General features: G+C 47.1%; 3 protein-coding genes and 1 long non-coding RNA gene across 10 annotated transcripts in view; 1 reads left to right on the top strand and 3 right to left on the bottom strand.

Moving 5' to 3' along the window:
• The window catches only part of USP4 (ubiquitin specific peptidase 4), a 49,633-nt gene extending 47,526 nt beyond the window's left edge, over nucleotides 1-2,107 (bottom strand). For 2 of the 6 annotated variants that reach the window (XR_004343196.1, XM_030306744.1), the window contains exon 1: nucleotides 1,959-2,100. Coding sequence is in view for 4 of the 6 variants with exons in the window: in XM_030306744.1 (XP_030162604.1) it covers nucleotides 1,959-2,059 (101 nt within the window). In the remaining 2 variants the exon portion in view is untranslated. Of the gene's footprint in view, nucleotides 1-1,958 lie in introns of all 6 variants that reach the window. The other 4 variants (XR_003966964.1, XM_030306742.2, XM_030306743.2 and 1 more) reach the window with 4 other exon arrangements.
• Nucleotides 2,108-2,186: 79 nt separating this feature from the next.
• On the top strand, nucleotides 2,187-5,820 carry LOC115508262. Its single transcript, XR_003966967.1, has 2 exons — nucleotides 2,187-3,024; nucleotides 5,602-5,820. It is a non-coding gene; the product is annotated as an uncharacterized LOC115508262 (long non-coding RNA).
• Nucleotides 5,821-10,217: 4,397 nt separating this feature from the next.
• GPX1 (glutathione peroxidase 1) lies at nucleotides 10,218-11,340 on the bottom strand. The gene is made up of 2 exons (XM_030306748.1): nucleotides 11,012-11,340; nucleotides 10,218-10,775 (listed from the first exon to the last, which is right to left on the bottom strand). The coding sequence occupies exons 1-2, from the start codon at nucleotides 11,270-11,272 to the stop codon at nucleotides 10,416-10,418; spliced, it is 621 nt and encodes a 206-aa protein (XP_030162608.1). The 5' UTR covers nucleotides 11,273-11,340; the 3' UTR covers nucleotides 10,218-10,415.
• A 1,004-nt stretch (nucleotides 11,341-12,344) lies between these two features.
• Nucleotides 12,345-17,010, bottom strand: part of RHOA (ras homolog family member A) — a 62,988-nt gene continuing 58,322 nt past the window's right edge. For both annotated transcript variants that reach the window (XM_030306750.2, XM_030306749.2), the window contains 2 exons: nucleotides 14,547-14,677; nucleotides 12,345-13,605 (listed from right to left, as the gene is read on the bottom strand). In XM_030306750.2, the coding sequence (XP_030162610.1) occupies nucleotides 13,432-13,605; nucleotides 14,547-14,677 (305 nt within the window). In that variant the 3' untranslated portion in view covers nucleotides 12,345-13,431. The remainder of the gene's footprint in view (nucleotides 13,606-14,546; nucleotides 14,678-17,010) is intronic.

The following is a 17,010-nucleotide window of genomic DNA, read 5'->3' on the forward strand; positions in this document are numbered from 1 at the left end:
CAAAGAAAATATTTAAAAAATGCATGTGTTTTGTATCTATAGACATCTAGGCACAGAGAGTTAGCTCCCTGCATATAGAAGGCACTTGATAAATATTTGATTAAGACTAAAACATAAAAAGAAAAATATCCCAATCAGTAAAAATCTGTCTTCTGTTTTGTAATCTGACAAAGGGATACTAATCTCTTATCAAATATAGGCATATACATTTTTTCCCAGACTCAGGCCTTTTTAAGATTCAAAAAAACTTCATTTGAAGTCAAGCAACCAGGCTAATTCATTCCCCCACACTGTTGTAGTTTGTAAAACCATATTAATGTTTGTAACATTTCTAAGAAAAAGGCTTTATTTTAAAACTGTAAATATGGCACTTTGTAATAAAAAAATCAATTCATAACTTTTTTATAAAAGTTATGTGTTTAAAACAAGCGTGTGTGTATACATATACATGCATATACAACAGTGTCTAGGTGTGACATATAATAGTTCCTAGTGTCTAGTTATTAAGTTGCTCTGGTTATATTTAAAAAGTATCACTATGCTGTTGCGGTGTGTGGGTGGCTGTCAGTTAAGCATCTGACTCTTGGTTTAGGCTATCATGATCTCACGGATTATGAGTTCAAGCCCCAAGTCCAGCTATGTGTTGACACTGTGGAGCCTGCTTGGGATTGATCCTCTTTCTCCCTCTCTCTCTGCCTCTCCCCTGCTCATATTCTCTTTCCCTCTCTCTCAAAATAAATAAGCTTAAGAAAAAAAAAAGTATCACTATGCTGTTTTACAACTAAGAAGGAAGGGGAAATCTGGGGGGGGGGGGGGAGCACAATTATATTGGTGAGTCCTTTAAGTTTTATAGCCAACAAACCTCAGAGATCAGGCAGCTTCCCAGAGGCCACAAAGATCCATAAATATATCCAAATCTCTACAATGCTCTTTTCCCTCCAAACCCCTTGAACAGCACCCTCCAAACACTTTTAGTGCGTGTTCTTAGTCTATCTCAAATTTCCTCTGGTTCTGCTGAGTGTCCTTCATATATCACCCCTATGCAGGATAATTTCCTCTGCTTGCCCTGCATTTCACAGCTTGGCCAGCTGAAGAACACTGTAAAGCCCTATCTGAACTCCTCCTAATCCCAAGGTTTCCCTTCCCTGCTCAATTCCTGTTACTGTAAACGGCATTATCAACACAGCCACAGTTTCTTAAAGACGGATGTTCGTTCAATCAAGTTCAATGCAAAGCCAAGCCCTAGCTTTCTACTCTCACACGATAAGACTACCAAGAAATCTAACTAGTCGAAGTATCTTCTCTTCTACTAAACAATTTAAGAAACCTCTGGTCTCAGACTTGCTCTTCTAAACCCTGAACTTTTAATCTTTTTATCTAGGCTCTAATCTATCCTCCTCTCCCACTCCGAAATGCTGCCGCCACAATTATTTTTGACATTTACTACCAAAGTAACCTGGAGCTCTCAAACATTTGTTCAGCTTCTAACCTTGGCACCCGCACGGCAGTTTACAAGTTACAAAAGTATCTACTTCTGATCTTCTTCTCAACCCAAAAGGCGGGGGTGCCAAATACTGGTTACCCTGGCTTTAACAGTAAGGAACCAGGGTCTGGGAGGTGTGGTCGCCTTCGCTCAAGGTCACACTGCAATTCCTCGAAGGTAAAGGGCTCTTCACATCCTGAAGGTCCCCGTGAGCACCCCCCCTTCCCCGCATCCTGCAGCCCTCGCCCCCACCGGGTCCACTCTCTGGGGCTCTGAAGGGGCCGGGACGACCTTCACTCTTTCCCAGAGGTGATCCTACTTTTCTCTCCTGAGGGACAGGGCTCAGGACACCCTGCAAGGGTCACTAACATCGCCCCCGCCCGGCCCCTACCCAAGCCGGGAAAGAGGGGTCCGGCCTTAGGGCCAGAGCCCCTGCCCCTGGCCTTGAGGGCGGCACGGCGGGCCTGGCGCTCACCACTGCGCCCCTCGTTGGAGCGTGGTCCTCATCAAGGCCCCGAGCTCCGATTTCTGGGTCTCCGCATCCGGTCGCTCACGGCAGCCTCCACCTTCCGCCATCTCGTCCGCGGCCCCGGCCCAGCCGGCCCGGACATCCGCCTCGCGCACGGCGTGCTGTGGACCGCGCCCACGCACGCATGCACGCACGCACGCACACGCGCGCGCGCGGCCTAACCCCACCTCGGGCCGCGGTCTCGACTACCCGCTGGCCTTTGCCTCTTCGGCCCGCCTCTCCGGCCCGCCTCTCACGCGCAGCTCCACTCCCACTGAAGCGCGGCAGAGCCGGGAGGAGGCCGGAAGAGGAGGCGGGCGGAGGGAAGCTAGCTGCGCTTTTCTCCCGCCCTGCGGGCAGCTCCGCGGGATGCCTGTTCCGCACCCCTTTCTCTGTCTTGCCCGGCCATCTCTAGCTGACTGACGGAAGACACTCCCTCCCCCACCCCGGGCACACCACCAGGGCCTGCGCTGTTAGCCTGCTCCTAGCTTTTCTTGCTTTCCGCTGGAGACCTTAGGCCAGTCCTTAGCCGCCCAGACTTGGGATCGGGGTCCCTGCCCTGGAGACCCAAAAGGGATTTGGGGAGTGCCGGGTGCACCAGCGCCTTGGGACCAGGACTCAAAGGTGTGGTGTAGTCGTGAACACTCGTCTCAAACAATCTAGATGTCAGAATCATGGCCCACAACAGAATTCCCCAAGCCCTCCTCACTGAGCTAGTCAGGGAGACAAGCAGCCGCTGAGGGGCGATAGCAACTGGGGGAAGCAGAGGTCCAGATGTGTTCTCCACATTAGGTGCCCAAGCTGTTTCTTAGTTTTTTGCTGCAACAAGAAGCATTGTCCTGAACACTATGTTTTCCACTCGACCCTGCATACAAAAAGTACAGCCCTCCTCATAGAGTGGGAAGTAAGCCCGCGAGGAAGCCAGGCAGCTGGTGTCGAGCAGTTCTGTCCTCCAAAATAAGACACAGTGCCTGACTTCATACAATCTACTGGAGAACAGATCTTACACAGACCCAGCGTCACACTGTGTGTGGTAAGTGCCATTAAGGAGTATGAATAAAAAAGGGGGGGGGGATATGAACCAAAGACTGTAGAACCCTGAGCTGTGAAAGGCAGCCTTTGGCTTGTGTAACATTTGAGTGTGGTCTTAAGCATAGAAATGATGGTGCATGTTACAGGAAGTGAAACTACAGGAGGCAATTTCTGGAACACGCAGGGCAGTATCAAAGAGTGAGGATTAGACCAATGAAGCTGGAAAGAACCTTCAATCTAAAGCTAAAACAGAGGCCAGAAGGGCCACATGCTCTGCCTTAAATGGCCCACAGATATTATAAAAGGTTTCAGAGCAGAGACGAAATAGTAGCCCAGAGAACTGTTAAGAACCTTTCACTGTAGAGATGGCAATGAGGGAGGAGAGGAGAAACAGATGAGCCATGTTTAGTGTTGGGGATGGAGGAGGGAGCACAGGCTCGGTGAAGGTGTGGTAAGTCATTTGAACAGATATAGTATTTTTATGTTGGGTTTTGGCTAATTGAAATTAGCATGAATTCAATTTGCACTAGCTGGGACAGCTTTCACGTATCATCTGGTAACACAGGCCTCTTGGCAGTTGGGTAGATAGGAGGGGAAAGTAAATTTGGAATTAAAACCGCCTTGAATAACCACATAGCAGTTAATCCCCTGCAGATAAGAGTTACCACGACATGATAATTCTACATCTGGGAGTCAACCCTGACAATCTTGAGTGCCCTCCTGTGAAAGTTCTTTGAAATTGTTAAAAATGTTGTTTTTGGAACAACTGTTATTTATGGAAAAAGAAAGTTGGGTTATCAGAACCTACACTAGAGAGTGTCTGCTTCTCTCTTCTTTTTTTAGCAGTTTCTCCTGTACCATTTATGGTCTGGGTCAGAGTCTTAAGGAAGTAGGATAAGTCCTCAGCACCACTAGAAAAGGGGACAAAACCTAATTATAAATATGAAAACTTTGGAAAACCTTTTTAAGGCAGGATCTCTTCAGTGCTATTAAATGGCTGTAAAAACCACACACTAATTATGGATGGTTCCTTATACTAACATTATAAAATGCTAATAGTTAAAATGCAAGGAATAAAGTGAAACTTCACAGTCAGAAAATCATTATCCCCAAAGTTATTAAATGTTTTTAGTGAGTTTGATTAAAATGTTAAAGATTGAAGGGGCACCTGGGTGGTTCAGTCGGTTAAGCATCCAACTTCAGCTCAGGTCATGATCTCATGGTAGGTGGGTTCAAGCCCTACATCGGGCTCTGTGCTGACAGCTTGGAGCCTGGAGCCTGCTTTGGATTCTATGTCTCCCTCTCTTTCTGCCTCTCTCTCAAAAATAAATAAACATTTAAAAAATTAAAACATTTTTTTCTTTAATTAAAATGTTAAAAATTGTGAACTGGAAACTATCAACATCTGCCCATGTGCTCCTGCTGTTGTGGGTGACCTGTGGATTTGGTAGGAAGTGCATGATTCAGCTCAGGAGACACCCAGGCACCAGGGCCGTGTTCTCTGTTGGGTCTCTTACCCTAGGGAGAGGTTTAGGCCTAGTAGGGCACTCACTTGGCCTCATAACCAAATCCCAGAACTGAAGAACCCACCCATTGCCATGGAAGCTTGGACTACAAGAATAGGAAGGCAAGCAGGAAGTCAGCTAGAGGGAACAAACAGGCTTATATTGGACTGTGATGATCCAACTGAGAGTTTGTAATGTCTGAGTGTGCGAACTTCAAGCTTTATCTGATTCCAAATCAAAAAGTTCTTGCCTTGGCTGGCAGTATGGCTTGCTCTACACCTCACTGCAGTTGGCCCTCCCAGCTTAGACTTGGTCCACACTTGGCCAGCAATGACAGAGACGTGTGGCAGTATTCACAAATATATTGGGCAGCTTTTGGTTACAGGTCTCTTCGGGGAGAAATACATACATATATATATGTATATGTGTTCAACTTAGTATATGTATACACACACGCACACACACACACATATATATATACATATGTGTTGTCTAAGTTAGTATATGTAGATGTTTACCGTTTACTTATTTTTGAGAGACAGAGCACAAGCAGGAGAGGGGCAGAGAGAGAGAGGGAGACAGAATCTGAAGCAGGCTCCAGGCTGAGCTGTCAGCACAGAGCCCGATGTGGGGCTCCAACTAACAAACTGTGAGATAATGACCTGAGCCAAAGTCGGACACTTAACCACTGAGCCACCCACGTGCCCTGGGAGAAATATTTTTGTTTCCTTCTTGTCTGTGTTTATTTAACCTGCCCAGAGGACTGTGAAACAATAAAAGATTCTACAAATACATTTTAGAAGAATTAAATACCTTATCAGTGACATTACCTCTGTTATAGAAGGATTATATTACTGGGGAAGGTGACAGAGGCAAAGACCTGAAGGAATCTCAGAGAGGAACTAGGAATCACCTTTCCTACATTGAAGACTCATGCTATTGGATGGATTCCATTCTGGTTGTGCCACTATTGGTGACCAGCCCTGATTGGGCATGGAGGGTATGGCACCCTGAGCCCAGGTGTGGCCAGTGTCCTCTCTTCCTCCTCTAATTCTTTTTTTTTTTTTTTAAAGTAGGTTCCACACTCAACGTGGGGCTTGAATTGAGGACCCTGAGATCAAGAGTCAGATGCCCTACCAACTGAGCCAGCCAGGCCCGCCTCTTCCTCCTCTATTACCATTGATGTCTTAGCCATACACAAGTATTTAGCTGTTAATTGTGTTGTTTGCCCTTTATACAGAGCAAATTCTCAATAGGCATTTCTTGGATGAAATGAATGGAAGAATATCAGATACAGCCATTTTTTTCATTTCGCTAATAATCTATTACATACAAGTACTCACAGCCCCTATCCTCCAGGGGTTCACAGCCAGCATGGTTGGGGAAGATGTTTTCACATGCAATTACACTTTGTGTGTTGTGTGACAAAGTGCTCCAGGAACATGGAGGGTGATGGTACAGGCACATTGCTGGGAAGGAAAACTAAACAACTAGTATAGATAGGGAACCAAGTCATGCTGACATTTCCCTTGGCCTATGGGCACGTATGATGAGTCTGCAAGGGATGCTCAGGGGACCAGGGTTCCTTTAGATTCACCCACATATGTACACAGGCATAGTTACATTCTGGGGACAGAGGAGGCTGGGGTAACAGGTGCTTCCTCTGCAGGGAGACTTGGATTGCTTCCATTTGCCTCCCTGTGGAGCTAGGTGGCCTGTAGGACTCTTCAGCACCACCCAAGGTGGGCTACACATTCTCCTGGCTACTGCTTGGACTTTAGGCATTTGGATGACGTGGGAGTGTTTTGTGGTCTCATACTCTGGCCTATCTGGCTGCAACTAATACTAGGACTGGGGGCAGGGGCACTGGAGATGGGGTGTCTGTCTGTGAGATGAATAATGGAAAGGCTGCTGGGCTTCTGCTTAGCACATCACTGTTATGTCAGTCTTAGCTCTGAATGCAGCTAGAATACCCATCAGCAAGCTGCCTACCTAGTTGATGATCTTAGTTTTGCTTTCTCACATGACAAATCTGGAGTTCAGTTCTTGGGGAGGTCAAAGCTGAAGGATCTCGGGGCTCAGAGTTTGCTTCTCTATTACTTCCAGGGGTAGGGGCTGGGCCCGTGAGCCCTTACTCCTTAGGCTAGAACTCCTATTTGTGCTCCCAGCTCCCAATTCAGTAGTTACTGATGCAAAGCATGTATCTGGTAACTTGTGTGACTAGCTGGAGCTAGTCTATTTGCTCTTCTAGCCTATTTGGTGATTGTAATATAATAAAAATTTGCCAAGTTCAGGGTTCTTTGGCAGGGATCACTGTCCATTCTTTATAGGTCCATGCTGGGTTCTCTTAGGGAAATCTTTAGGCAGTGTTTTTACTTAGTATTATCCAAAAGTTTAAGCTTAAGAGATTTATTGAACTGATAGGGACAGGAATGTTTCTCTGAAAATAAACTTGTTTTACTTACTCATTTTTTTATTTTTAATAAAAATTTTTCTTTAATATTTATTTTTGAGACAGAGAGAGACAGAATGCAAGTGGGGGAGGGGCAGAGAGAGAGAGGGAGACTCAGAATCTGAAGCAGGCTCCAGGCTCTGAGCTGTCAGCAGAGCCTGATGCAGGGCTTGAACTCACGAGCCATGAGATCATGACCCGAACCAAAGTCAGACGCTTAACTAACTGAGCCACCCAGGTGCCCATATTTTAAATTTTTAAAAAGAAGCTAGTTTTTGGGTGCCTGGGTGGCTCAGTCGGCTAAGTGACTTCAGTTCAGGTCATGATCTTGCGATTCATGAATTAGAGCCCCATGTACTGATAGTGCAGAGCTTGCTTGGAATTCTCTTTCTTCCCTCTCTCTCTGCCCCTGTCCCCCACTCCAAGAAATAAATTTTTAAAAAATGCCTTAAAAATAAATTAAGCTAGTATTAAATGTTGTTTGTGGAACTACATTGAGACAGAATGAGGAAGTCATCTCATAAAGGGCTAAATGCAAGAAGTGTCTAACTGAATTTTATCAGATTTTTTTTCAATTTTATTGTTTTTTTTTTTTTTTTTTAATGTTTATTTAGAGAGAGAGGGTGTGCACAAACAGGGGAGGGGCAGAAAGAGAGAGGACTCATAGAATCTGAAGCAGGCTCCAGGCTCTGAATTGTCAGCACAGAGCCCAACATGGGGCTTGAACCCAGGAACTGTGAGCTCATGACCTGAGCCGAAGTCAGACACTTAAAAGACTGAGCCACCCAGGTGCCCCACCCCTCAGTTTTATTGAGGTTTAATTGACCAATAAAATTGTAAAATATTTAAGGTGTACATCATGGTGGCTTGATGTACATCTACATAAGCTTATCAGATTTAATGCTTTAAAAACAAAACAAAACAAAACCAAACCAATATTTCTGGGAAAACTGCTAAAATGGAAGCTTCTGAATTTGAGTAACAGCAGGGTCCATTCCCTTCTGTGGCCTAAATGCTATTGCCTGCTCCCAGATCAATGTTCTGCAGCCATTTTAACTAAAGGCTAGGACCTCAGGAAGGCTCACTGGGATTCCTTCGCTTACTTTTACTTGTTCTTTTAAGCTGCTGATTCATGCCAGGGTGGGGTGGGTGTAGGTCAGAGCCAGTAGCGGTTTCATGGTCGAATGATAAGGAATGTGTATGTGTAGGAGTGTGTGTTTCTGTGTGTTGGGGGGAAGATGTCTGGTTTCTTGGGGAGGAAGAGGTGGTGTTAACTGGCTTTATTCTGATTCTTCCTGAAGGAGAGAGTTGGAAAGGATTTTCAATTATGGGAGGCAGGCAGCTTGAAGTCCTAGGAGGATATGCCAGCCAGGGTCAGCCACACTGAGAGCTCATAAATTCCCATCCTTGGCAGCCCTAGGCATAAACTGAGAGGGAGAAAAAAGTGGGCAAGTAGGAGTGAGTCACCAGGCAGCTTGGGGGGAAGAGGTTGAAGTCAGGGCAGAAAGCCCTGGGTTCTCATCTAGGAGCCAACCAGAGAATGTGGCCTGGGCCACACTGACCGACCCTTTACAGGAAAGGGGAGAGTTGGAGCAGAAAGTCTGTGCTCAGATCCAACTTACAGGTAGCTGAGTAGGACTTATAGGTCCTAAGTCCCCAGACTTTCCAAAGCAGTTATCTCTGGATGTGGGCCATGGAACATGGTGATTCTTGGGGGAGGGGGCTCTATGTTTAGCTCCTAGAACAGGACCTGGCCTATCTTGGGCACTTGGTTATCTGGCTTCAGCTCCTGCTCTCCCCCTGAAACTGTACTTGATGAGGAATAGTCAATCCATAATCACTTGCCCCAGTAACCATTCTTAATGAAATATCCCTTCTCATGGCTCCTTGACTCCATCCTTGTTCTCCCAGCTTGCCTGTTACCTGACCCAGGGTTTTGAATCCAGACCTCAGGCCTAGCCCTCACTGCCTGACTTTTTTCTTGCTACTGTCCCCAGGTGATCTCATACTCTCTGATGGCTATTTACTGTTCCCTTGGCTAGACCTTTGTTTCCAAGCCATACTGCTTTTCTAAGCCTCTTGTAACCACCTGCTCCAGATACTCCATCTGCATGTCTCATGCAAGATGTCTGAATATGAACACTCTCCTCCCCAAACTTCCTTGCCCTTGTGTTGTCCAACTTAGTCAGTGATGCCACCTTTCCACCTCACACTCTTGCACACCGTCCTCCCTGCCTGTCCACCCTCCATCAGCTCATTCCTCAGCTGACTGCTTCTTGACCTTTTCGGCTTCACACTCATTTCCTCCAGGAGGGAAGCATGATCCCCCCTAATGGGCCTGGCTCTCCTGTTCTCAAAGTACCCTGTACTACCTCAGAGCTTTTAGTAATTCTATATTGTCTCTTTCTGACTTCCTGAGGACTGCATTCCTGAAAGCTAACAGAACACATGGCCTAGGACTGAATGATGAGCCCACATTCTGGACTGGGTGACCCTGCTAACATGTTTCTGCATCTTTGTCTATCCAAGGAGAACCTGCATCCAAGCCCTACAGAATCCCCTGTACTGGTGATAGGATGTGCTCCAGATCGGTCTCAAAAGATTGACAAGCAGAGCCAACAGATGGGAGAGATTAGACCCAAACCACACCTGAGAAGCAGCAGCTGGCCTGTGAGATAAGCCCCTACCCTGAGCCTGACCAAGGACACAATTCCAACTGTTAAGTACCATGCAGCGCATGGTCAGAAGGGCCAGTTGTACACTCTTTTCTCACTCTTAATACAGGAGAGGTAACAACCAGTAAAGGCAGCATCAAAGCAGACATAAATAAGCCTGGGTTGCAATATGCAAAGATCTGACAAAGTAATGGAAAAGAACGTTGTAAAAGTGCATGGGCTTAAAACTGTGTAAAATGGGTGGGCTTGACACTTGAGAGAGGCCACAAATTCTGAATGTGAGTGTGAATCCAGTGTTATTTTTTTGCAAATGTCATTTCATGCCTAGCAAATACTTACAAGGAGAGGCCCTACTGAATATCCTGGCAGAGGGAAAAACACTGGGACAGGAGTCAGGCTTCCTACACAGGAAAGAGTGGATTCCACACACTGCAAATAAAAGCATAGGAAATTCAGGCTTGGCTAAAACAAAGGCCAAAGGAGTGAAGGCTTAAGCTCACAGCCCTATGACAATGAGATTACTAGGGAAGGTGTCCCCAACTAACAAAGGACATACACTCAGTTCTGCTCATATCTAACACTTTATTAGTGAAAAGCCTTGGTTTGGGGAGGGAGTGCTGGGATGGATAAGTGCCCAACTCAGGGGATTCTTCTGGAAATCAGGCGTTCCTCTATGCAAATTTCGAGGAAACGCCGTCATGGATGAAATCCCCAGAGGGCAGTGCTGTGGCTGCCAAGCAGCAGGGATAGGAAGGTTGCCCTAGGCACAGCTGGGCCCCTGGGACAGCAGGGCTTCGATGTCAGGCTCAATGTCGATGGTTGGAAAGCGGCGGCTGTACCTGCGCACAGGCACACCATCTGGGCCCACCAGGAACTTCTCAAAGTTCCAGGCGACGTCGTTGCGACACACTGGAGACCAGGTGATGAACTTCGGGTCGGTCATGAGCGCAGTGGCGTCGTCACTGGGGGCAGGCAGAACTTGGCGCAGGAAGGCGAAGAGGGGGTGCGCCTGCGCGCCGTTTACCTCGCACTTCTCAAAAAGCGTGAAGTTGGGCTCGAACCCGCCGCCAGGTCGGACGTACTTAAGGGAATTCAGGATCTCTTCGTTTTTAGCGTTCTCCTGCGTGAGGGAAGAGCAGCTAGAACCCGGGGCCGCGAGGGGAGGGGAAACGTTCGGACCACAAACCAGAAGTTCCTCGGTGAGTTACAATGCCTAGGCGGACCTGAAACCCAGACGGGACAAAAACAAGTGGCCCGCCTCTCTGCTGCCAGGGCCTGCGGCTGTGCGGCCCGCGCGCCCGCTGGTGCTCCCAGCCCGGGATGCACACCCACCCCGCTCTGCCCCGCGCGGCGCACCTGATGCCCGAACTGGTTGCATGGGAAGCCGAGCACGACCAGGCCCCGGGGCCCGAGGCGCCGCTGCAGCTCGTTCATCTGGGTGTAGTCCCGGACCGTTGTGCCTCAGAGCGACGCCACATTCTCGATGAGCAGCACCTTGCCCCGCAGGGAACCCAGGCTCATGGGCTCCCCGCCGGCCAACGGGCGTGCAGAGAAGGAATACACGGAGCGCGGGGCCGCTGCGGCGAGGGCGGCGGCCGCGAGCGGAGCAGCGCACATGGCGGACTGTCGGACAAGAGTGCAGTGCACAATAGTGCCGAGCTTCGGCTTGGGACAGTGCGGACTGTGGGGTCACGTGGCGAAGGCACTTTTCCGGCAGCTCCTCCACCCTCGGCCCCGCCTCATCCGGCCTCCTCCCTCTCCAGCTGGGCGGGAGGGTGCGGCCAGGCCGGATGCGGGCACCGCCCAGGCAGTGCGGAGCCCCAGGCAGGCTAGGTCAAGTCTAAGCGACGCTGCGGCATTCGCGCGAGTTACCCCGCCCAGGGCTCGCGTCCAAGAGAACTCCGATTATTTCTCAAAGGCTTTTAGTAAAGGGTTAGGGCAGAGCCCAAGGGGACTGGTCAGCAACAGCAGTGAGTGCCGCGTCTTGCAGTCTGTGCCCTATTGTCTCCAGGCGCACAGAGCAAGTTGTAACTTGCGGTGTTGGTGCAGTTGGCAGTGGCTGCCAAGGTAAGTTCTCTCTGCAATGAGGCGCTGTGGCTCTAATAAGGTCAAGTTGGAGGAAAGTGGTCAACGCCCGGGACTCGCTCAGGCTCCGGCTCCAAATTCCAGCTGTAACTCATTTCCCTGCTTTCTGGGCCTGCCTGGAGCATATTCTTGTCCACACCTCCAGTGTGACACTGCCCTTAACACTGGTTTTCCCAAGGAGTCACTTAGGCCCAGCACCAGCCTTCTGGAGTGGACCCAATCGACTTCAGGCCATCCTCCATACCTAATCACCTTAACCCCAGACTCAGGCCTGTAAGTATTAGACACTGAAAATGGGCAGGAAGTGAAAAATGTCACACTCCTAAGATTTGTCCAGAGGAGTGACTGTTTGGAGTGCCCCTCACTCTCCTCAATACACTACATTCCCCACACTAAGCCACTTACGAACTTGAATATGACACAAAATAATTGTATCCACCTTCTTAGGAGGAGCCAGGTTAGTGCCAGATTAGGGGGTAGGGTGGGGCTGGGGGGGGCAAACGTAGCATATTTCACAGTCTGAAGGAACCTTCCAAGGACAGCTAGGCTGGGTATATCCTCCCACTCCCAGCCCTGGAGAGAGCAACACAAACACGAGGATACAGGAAGTTTAGAAAACTGCCTTTATTCTATTAGTAGTTGGAAAAATTAACTGGTACAGAAAAAAAGTTTAGTCAGCTGGAGAGAAGTGAGAAACCGAGTGCCGCCTAAGAGAACTGGCGGTCCTCTGGGAGGGAACCTGGATACAGTGAGGAAAGGGAGCCTGTGAACTAGAGCCAGAGCCTGCAGTCCAGGTGAGACAGGCTATGCCACCTTCTGAAGTGTCTAAATGCCTCAGGCATGAAACCAAATTCCTATTTCTTTAGCCCAGCTCTTGGGAGGGGGTACTAGGATATGTGGGGCCGAAAACAGGTGATATGGCCATCTTTTATCAGAGAAACTGACAAAACGGGAATTTTAAAAATGAATTTTCCATCTGACTTTATTTTCAAATACACTTTCTTTTTTAAAAAACCAATACACTTTCTGCAGGGATGACAAATATCAGTATTAGGAAATCCAATTATACAAAAAATACTACATCTAGTCTGGGGTAGATATATTTATTTTTTGGTAACATACATTAAGTGGCACTAATTACACAGTAACTATAAGGTAACTAACATGAAACCACGGAACTGTAACTCTGCCACAGCTGCATGGACTTGGACCTTTCTGGATGAGCACATTTTCAAAAAAATTGGATGCCCATCACAGAGTTATGCCAATATAATCTGTTAAGGAGTAAAGCTCTGAAGTAGTGACTCACCAGAGTACCTTGCAGCTGACAGATGACAGGCAGGACATGTTAGTTATAAAGTAGTTACAGCCTAATTCACAAAAGTTACCAACTGTTTCTCTTTCTAGAAAGAAGCAAGAAGTTAAGAAATTCCTTGAATTAGCGCCTGGTGTGTCAGGTGGGAGTGCAGAGGAGGGCTGTTAAAGAGCGGTGTCAGAAGGACCCCGGTGGTCAGGTGGGTTGGACATCATTAATAATCATGGTTGGCTTCTAAATACTGGTAGCAAGATGACTTCTGATTTGTAATCTTAGGTAAATTATAGATAAATGAAAAAGGCCAGTAATCATACACTAAGATTAATAAACAGCACTTCAAAATTAACCGCATGAGGGCTGTGCTTGCAGCAGGGTTTCACAAGACAAGGCACCCAGATTTTTTCTTCCCACGTCTGGCTTGCAGAGCGGCTCTCGTGGCCATTTCAAAAACCTCCCTCACTCCATCTTTGGTCTTTGCTGAACACTCCATGTACCCAAAAGCACCAATCCTGTTTGCCATATCTCTGCCTTCTTCTGGTTTCACCGGCTCCTAAGCAAAGAGAAAAGAGCAGTTTCAGTTAAGCGTCACATATATGAAGTGTAGAGTACTCAAATTCGGCTTTAAAGGCTTCTTTTAAAAGCTGCCAGTAATAATTATGATAATAAAAAAATAAAAAATAAGTGCTGCCAAACCCAGATTTGAATTCTGTCTTATGAAACTCATATGCAGTGACCCTCCCCAGCTCTAATATAAAATCCCTATTAAACAAGCTCTTCTCTGAGAAGTTGAGAGAAAGGAGGGAGAGGCCTGAGAAGTCCTGCAGGGTTAAGCAGGGAATCAAGGGAAAAATTATTCAAGCTATTGATCCAGGGTAAGCACTGGGGTTCCTGTAGTTAGCTTCACAGAGGACTGAATGCCCAAGGAAGTAAACAGATCCTGACCTTGACATTCAGACAGAGAAACCTCAGTGGGAAAACCTAGACTAAAGATCTCAAGGCTCTTGTCCTGCATGGTGGAAGCCCTGCCATTGGGCCACCTGGCTTCTCAGAAGCCAAGATGTCAACTCCATTATCAATTTTATAAAGGCATCAGGGCTTTGTCTGGACTCCCTGTCCTCAGGATTTCCGAACCCTTTGGTTGCCACCAATTTAATCTTTGGCCTCACATATACCAAGGTAATAACTGGAGAGGGAAATCAAGAGTCTGATAGAGTTCTTGCATTTGGAGCATTGACTACTGCTGATGGTCCCTTCTCAGGCAGGCAATCCTTGGAGGCACAGCGCTATCCCACAGGAGAGGTTCCCATCTCATATGAGTAGGGAGTCTTAGGGACCCTCTGTGCGGGCCCCAGTGAATGAGGGACAGATGGAGAAAGATAGACTTCTGGGACCCTCTTTGAAACAGCCTGGCTATTTCTACTGGGCCTCCTGAACATCCAACCTTGGGTTCAAGAATGCTATAGGAAAACAGAGCCCTGCCCCAGATCATGCCTGCTTCATCTTGGCCAGCTCCCGCCTTGTGTGCTCATCATTCCGAAGATCCTTCTTGTTTCCAACCAGAATGATGGGCACATTGGGACAGAAGTGCTTGACTTCCGGAGTCCATTTTTCTGGGATGTTTTCTGAAAGAAGCAAAATACATACAAGATACAAGTAATTCTATCTTGAAGAATCTCCAAGAGCCCTAGCTAAACTGCAAAGAAACTATTTAAAAAGCATGCTGGATATTTAATGGAATCTCACTAGTTTCAAAACCACAGTAAAAGGCAAAATCCAACCCCCTTCCCTTAGGCACAGAATCATCAGCTTTTTCTCAGTTCCCACTGAAGAGCTCACCTCCTGTGGAAGTGGGACCCAGTTAAAGTCTCTGGAGGAGGAAAGGTTCCAGAACACAGGGTGGCTCCACAATGATACAACCTGACTGAAGGAGGGAAGCTATCCATGGACCATCTCTGTCACTGCTGGCTAGTAACTCTGACCACATCTTACAGAAAAGGTCTCCATTCTACGGTTGCAGCTGGCCCAGCCAGGGTCTACATGTTCTCTCTACACCTAGCTTATGGACCTTTAGTATGACCCCCATCGTGTAGGTTATTGGTATTTCAAATGGCTCAAGAATGACTTCTGAAAATGAGTGATAACCAGCTGTAGCTTCTTGCCAATACTCTACTAATTTAGAAAGGTTGGACATACATCATGGAGTGTGAGTGGCCTGGGTTCAACCTCCCATAACCACTGCCTTGGGCATCTCAGTGTCAGGCATGATTTTATAAAAGGGGGATAACAGTAATACCTACCTTACATAGGATTATTCTGAGTCCACACATACAAAGTACTTAGTATGACAATCATTTAAATGGTCTGCTTGTAATTTGAGTCTATATTTTAGAAGTAAACTGTTTGCTCCATGACTTCAAGACAAATTACCAAAAAGACAAGAGTTACTTAGAATACAGAAAGATGCTCTGTCTTCTGGCTGAAAGACCAAATCAGGTAAAGAAACTACATGAGGGAGGTCAGGAAACTCCTGTAATTCAATGCTCCACTCTTCAGCACACAAGATTGACACCTGAATGCTTCCTTCTTCCTTTGTTATAGCAGCCACAGAGTTGACTGTATCACTAATGTTGTAACTTGATACTCAAAGCTTTATTCTGAAACAGAGTTTCTCAAAGAAATGCAGTGTTTTAGTCCTCAGAACAATAAAGAGTAAAGGGCCAGCACATCTAACAACAAAGCCAAACAGCCTCAGCCGCAAACTCTGCTCTCACCTGTGCACCTGTGGTCAGTTTTCAGTTCAGCTACAACAGTGATCACTTTTTAAAAAAAATTTGTTTGCCGTTTATTCAGTTTTGAGAGAGAGAGAGAGAGAGACAGAGCATGAGCGGGGGAGGGGCAGAGAGAGAGGGAGAACACAGAATCCGAAGCAGGCTCCAGACTCTGAGCTGTCAGCACAGAGCCTGATGCGGGGCCTGGGCTCACAAACCATGAGATCATGACCTGAGCTGAAGGTGGACGCTTAACCAACTGAGCCACCCAGATGCCCCAACAGTGATCACTTTAAAAGGTAAGTGAGACATCACTCCCTTGTTCAAACCTTCCAAGAGCTCCAATCTCATGAGGAAAAAGGAAAGGTCCACACCATTAACCACATTGCTCTACAACCCTCACTGCCACCCCTGCTGCTACACTGGATTCCTTCCCTCCTCTTCTTGCCTCAGTGACTTTGCACCTGCTGTTCTCTCTACCTGGAAGGCTCTTTTGTTGGATATCTGTATTGGCTTCCCTCAGTTAATTTAGGTGTCTCTCAGAAGTCACCTTTTTAGTTGGGTTGCTGACCATCCATCCCATGGTCATACTCTGAAACAGAATATTACCATGGACCACTCCATACCACCTCCACGAATGTTATTTTTCCTTTTTTTAAAAAAAAATTTTTTGGGGCGCCTGGGTGGCTCAGTCGGTTAAATGTCCAACTTCAGCTCAGGTCATGATCTCACGGTCCGTTGAGTTCGAGCCCTGCATCGGGCTCTGTGCTGACAGATCAGAGCCTGGAGCCTACTTCAGATTCTGTGTCTCCCTCTCTCTCTGACCCTCCCCTGTTCATGCTCTGTCTCTGTCTCAAAAATAAATAAACATTAAAAAAAAAAAATTAAAAAAATTTTTTAATGTTTATTTATTTTTGAGACAGAGAGAGACAGAGCATGAGCAGGGGAAAGGTAGAGAGAGAGAGGGGGACACAGAATCCGAAGCAGGCTCCAGGCTCTGAGCTGTCAGCACAGAGCCCGATGCAGGGCTTGAACTCACGAGCCATGAGATCATGACCTGAGCTGAAGTCAGCTGCCTAACCAACTGAGCCACCCAAGTACCTCCATGAAAGTTATTTGTGAAATTTCTTGCTATCAGATTTACCATTAAGTTTTCTGGGTTTACAGTTGTTCTTGCTTTTGTCTCC

The sequence above is a fragment of the Lynx canadensis genome, chromosome A2, assembly GCF_007474595.2.
Source record: "Lynx canadensis isolate LIC74 chromosome A2, mLynCan4.pri.v2, whole genome shotgun sequence".
Taxonomy (NCBI): Eukaryota; Metazoa; Chordata; class Mammalia; order Carnivora; family Felidae; genus Lynx; species Lynx canadensis.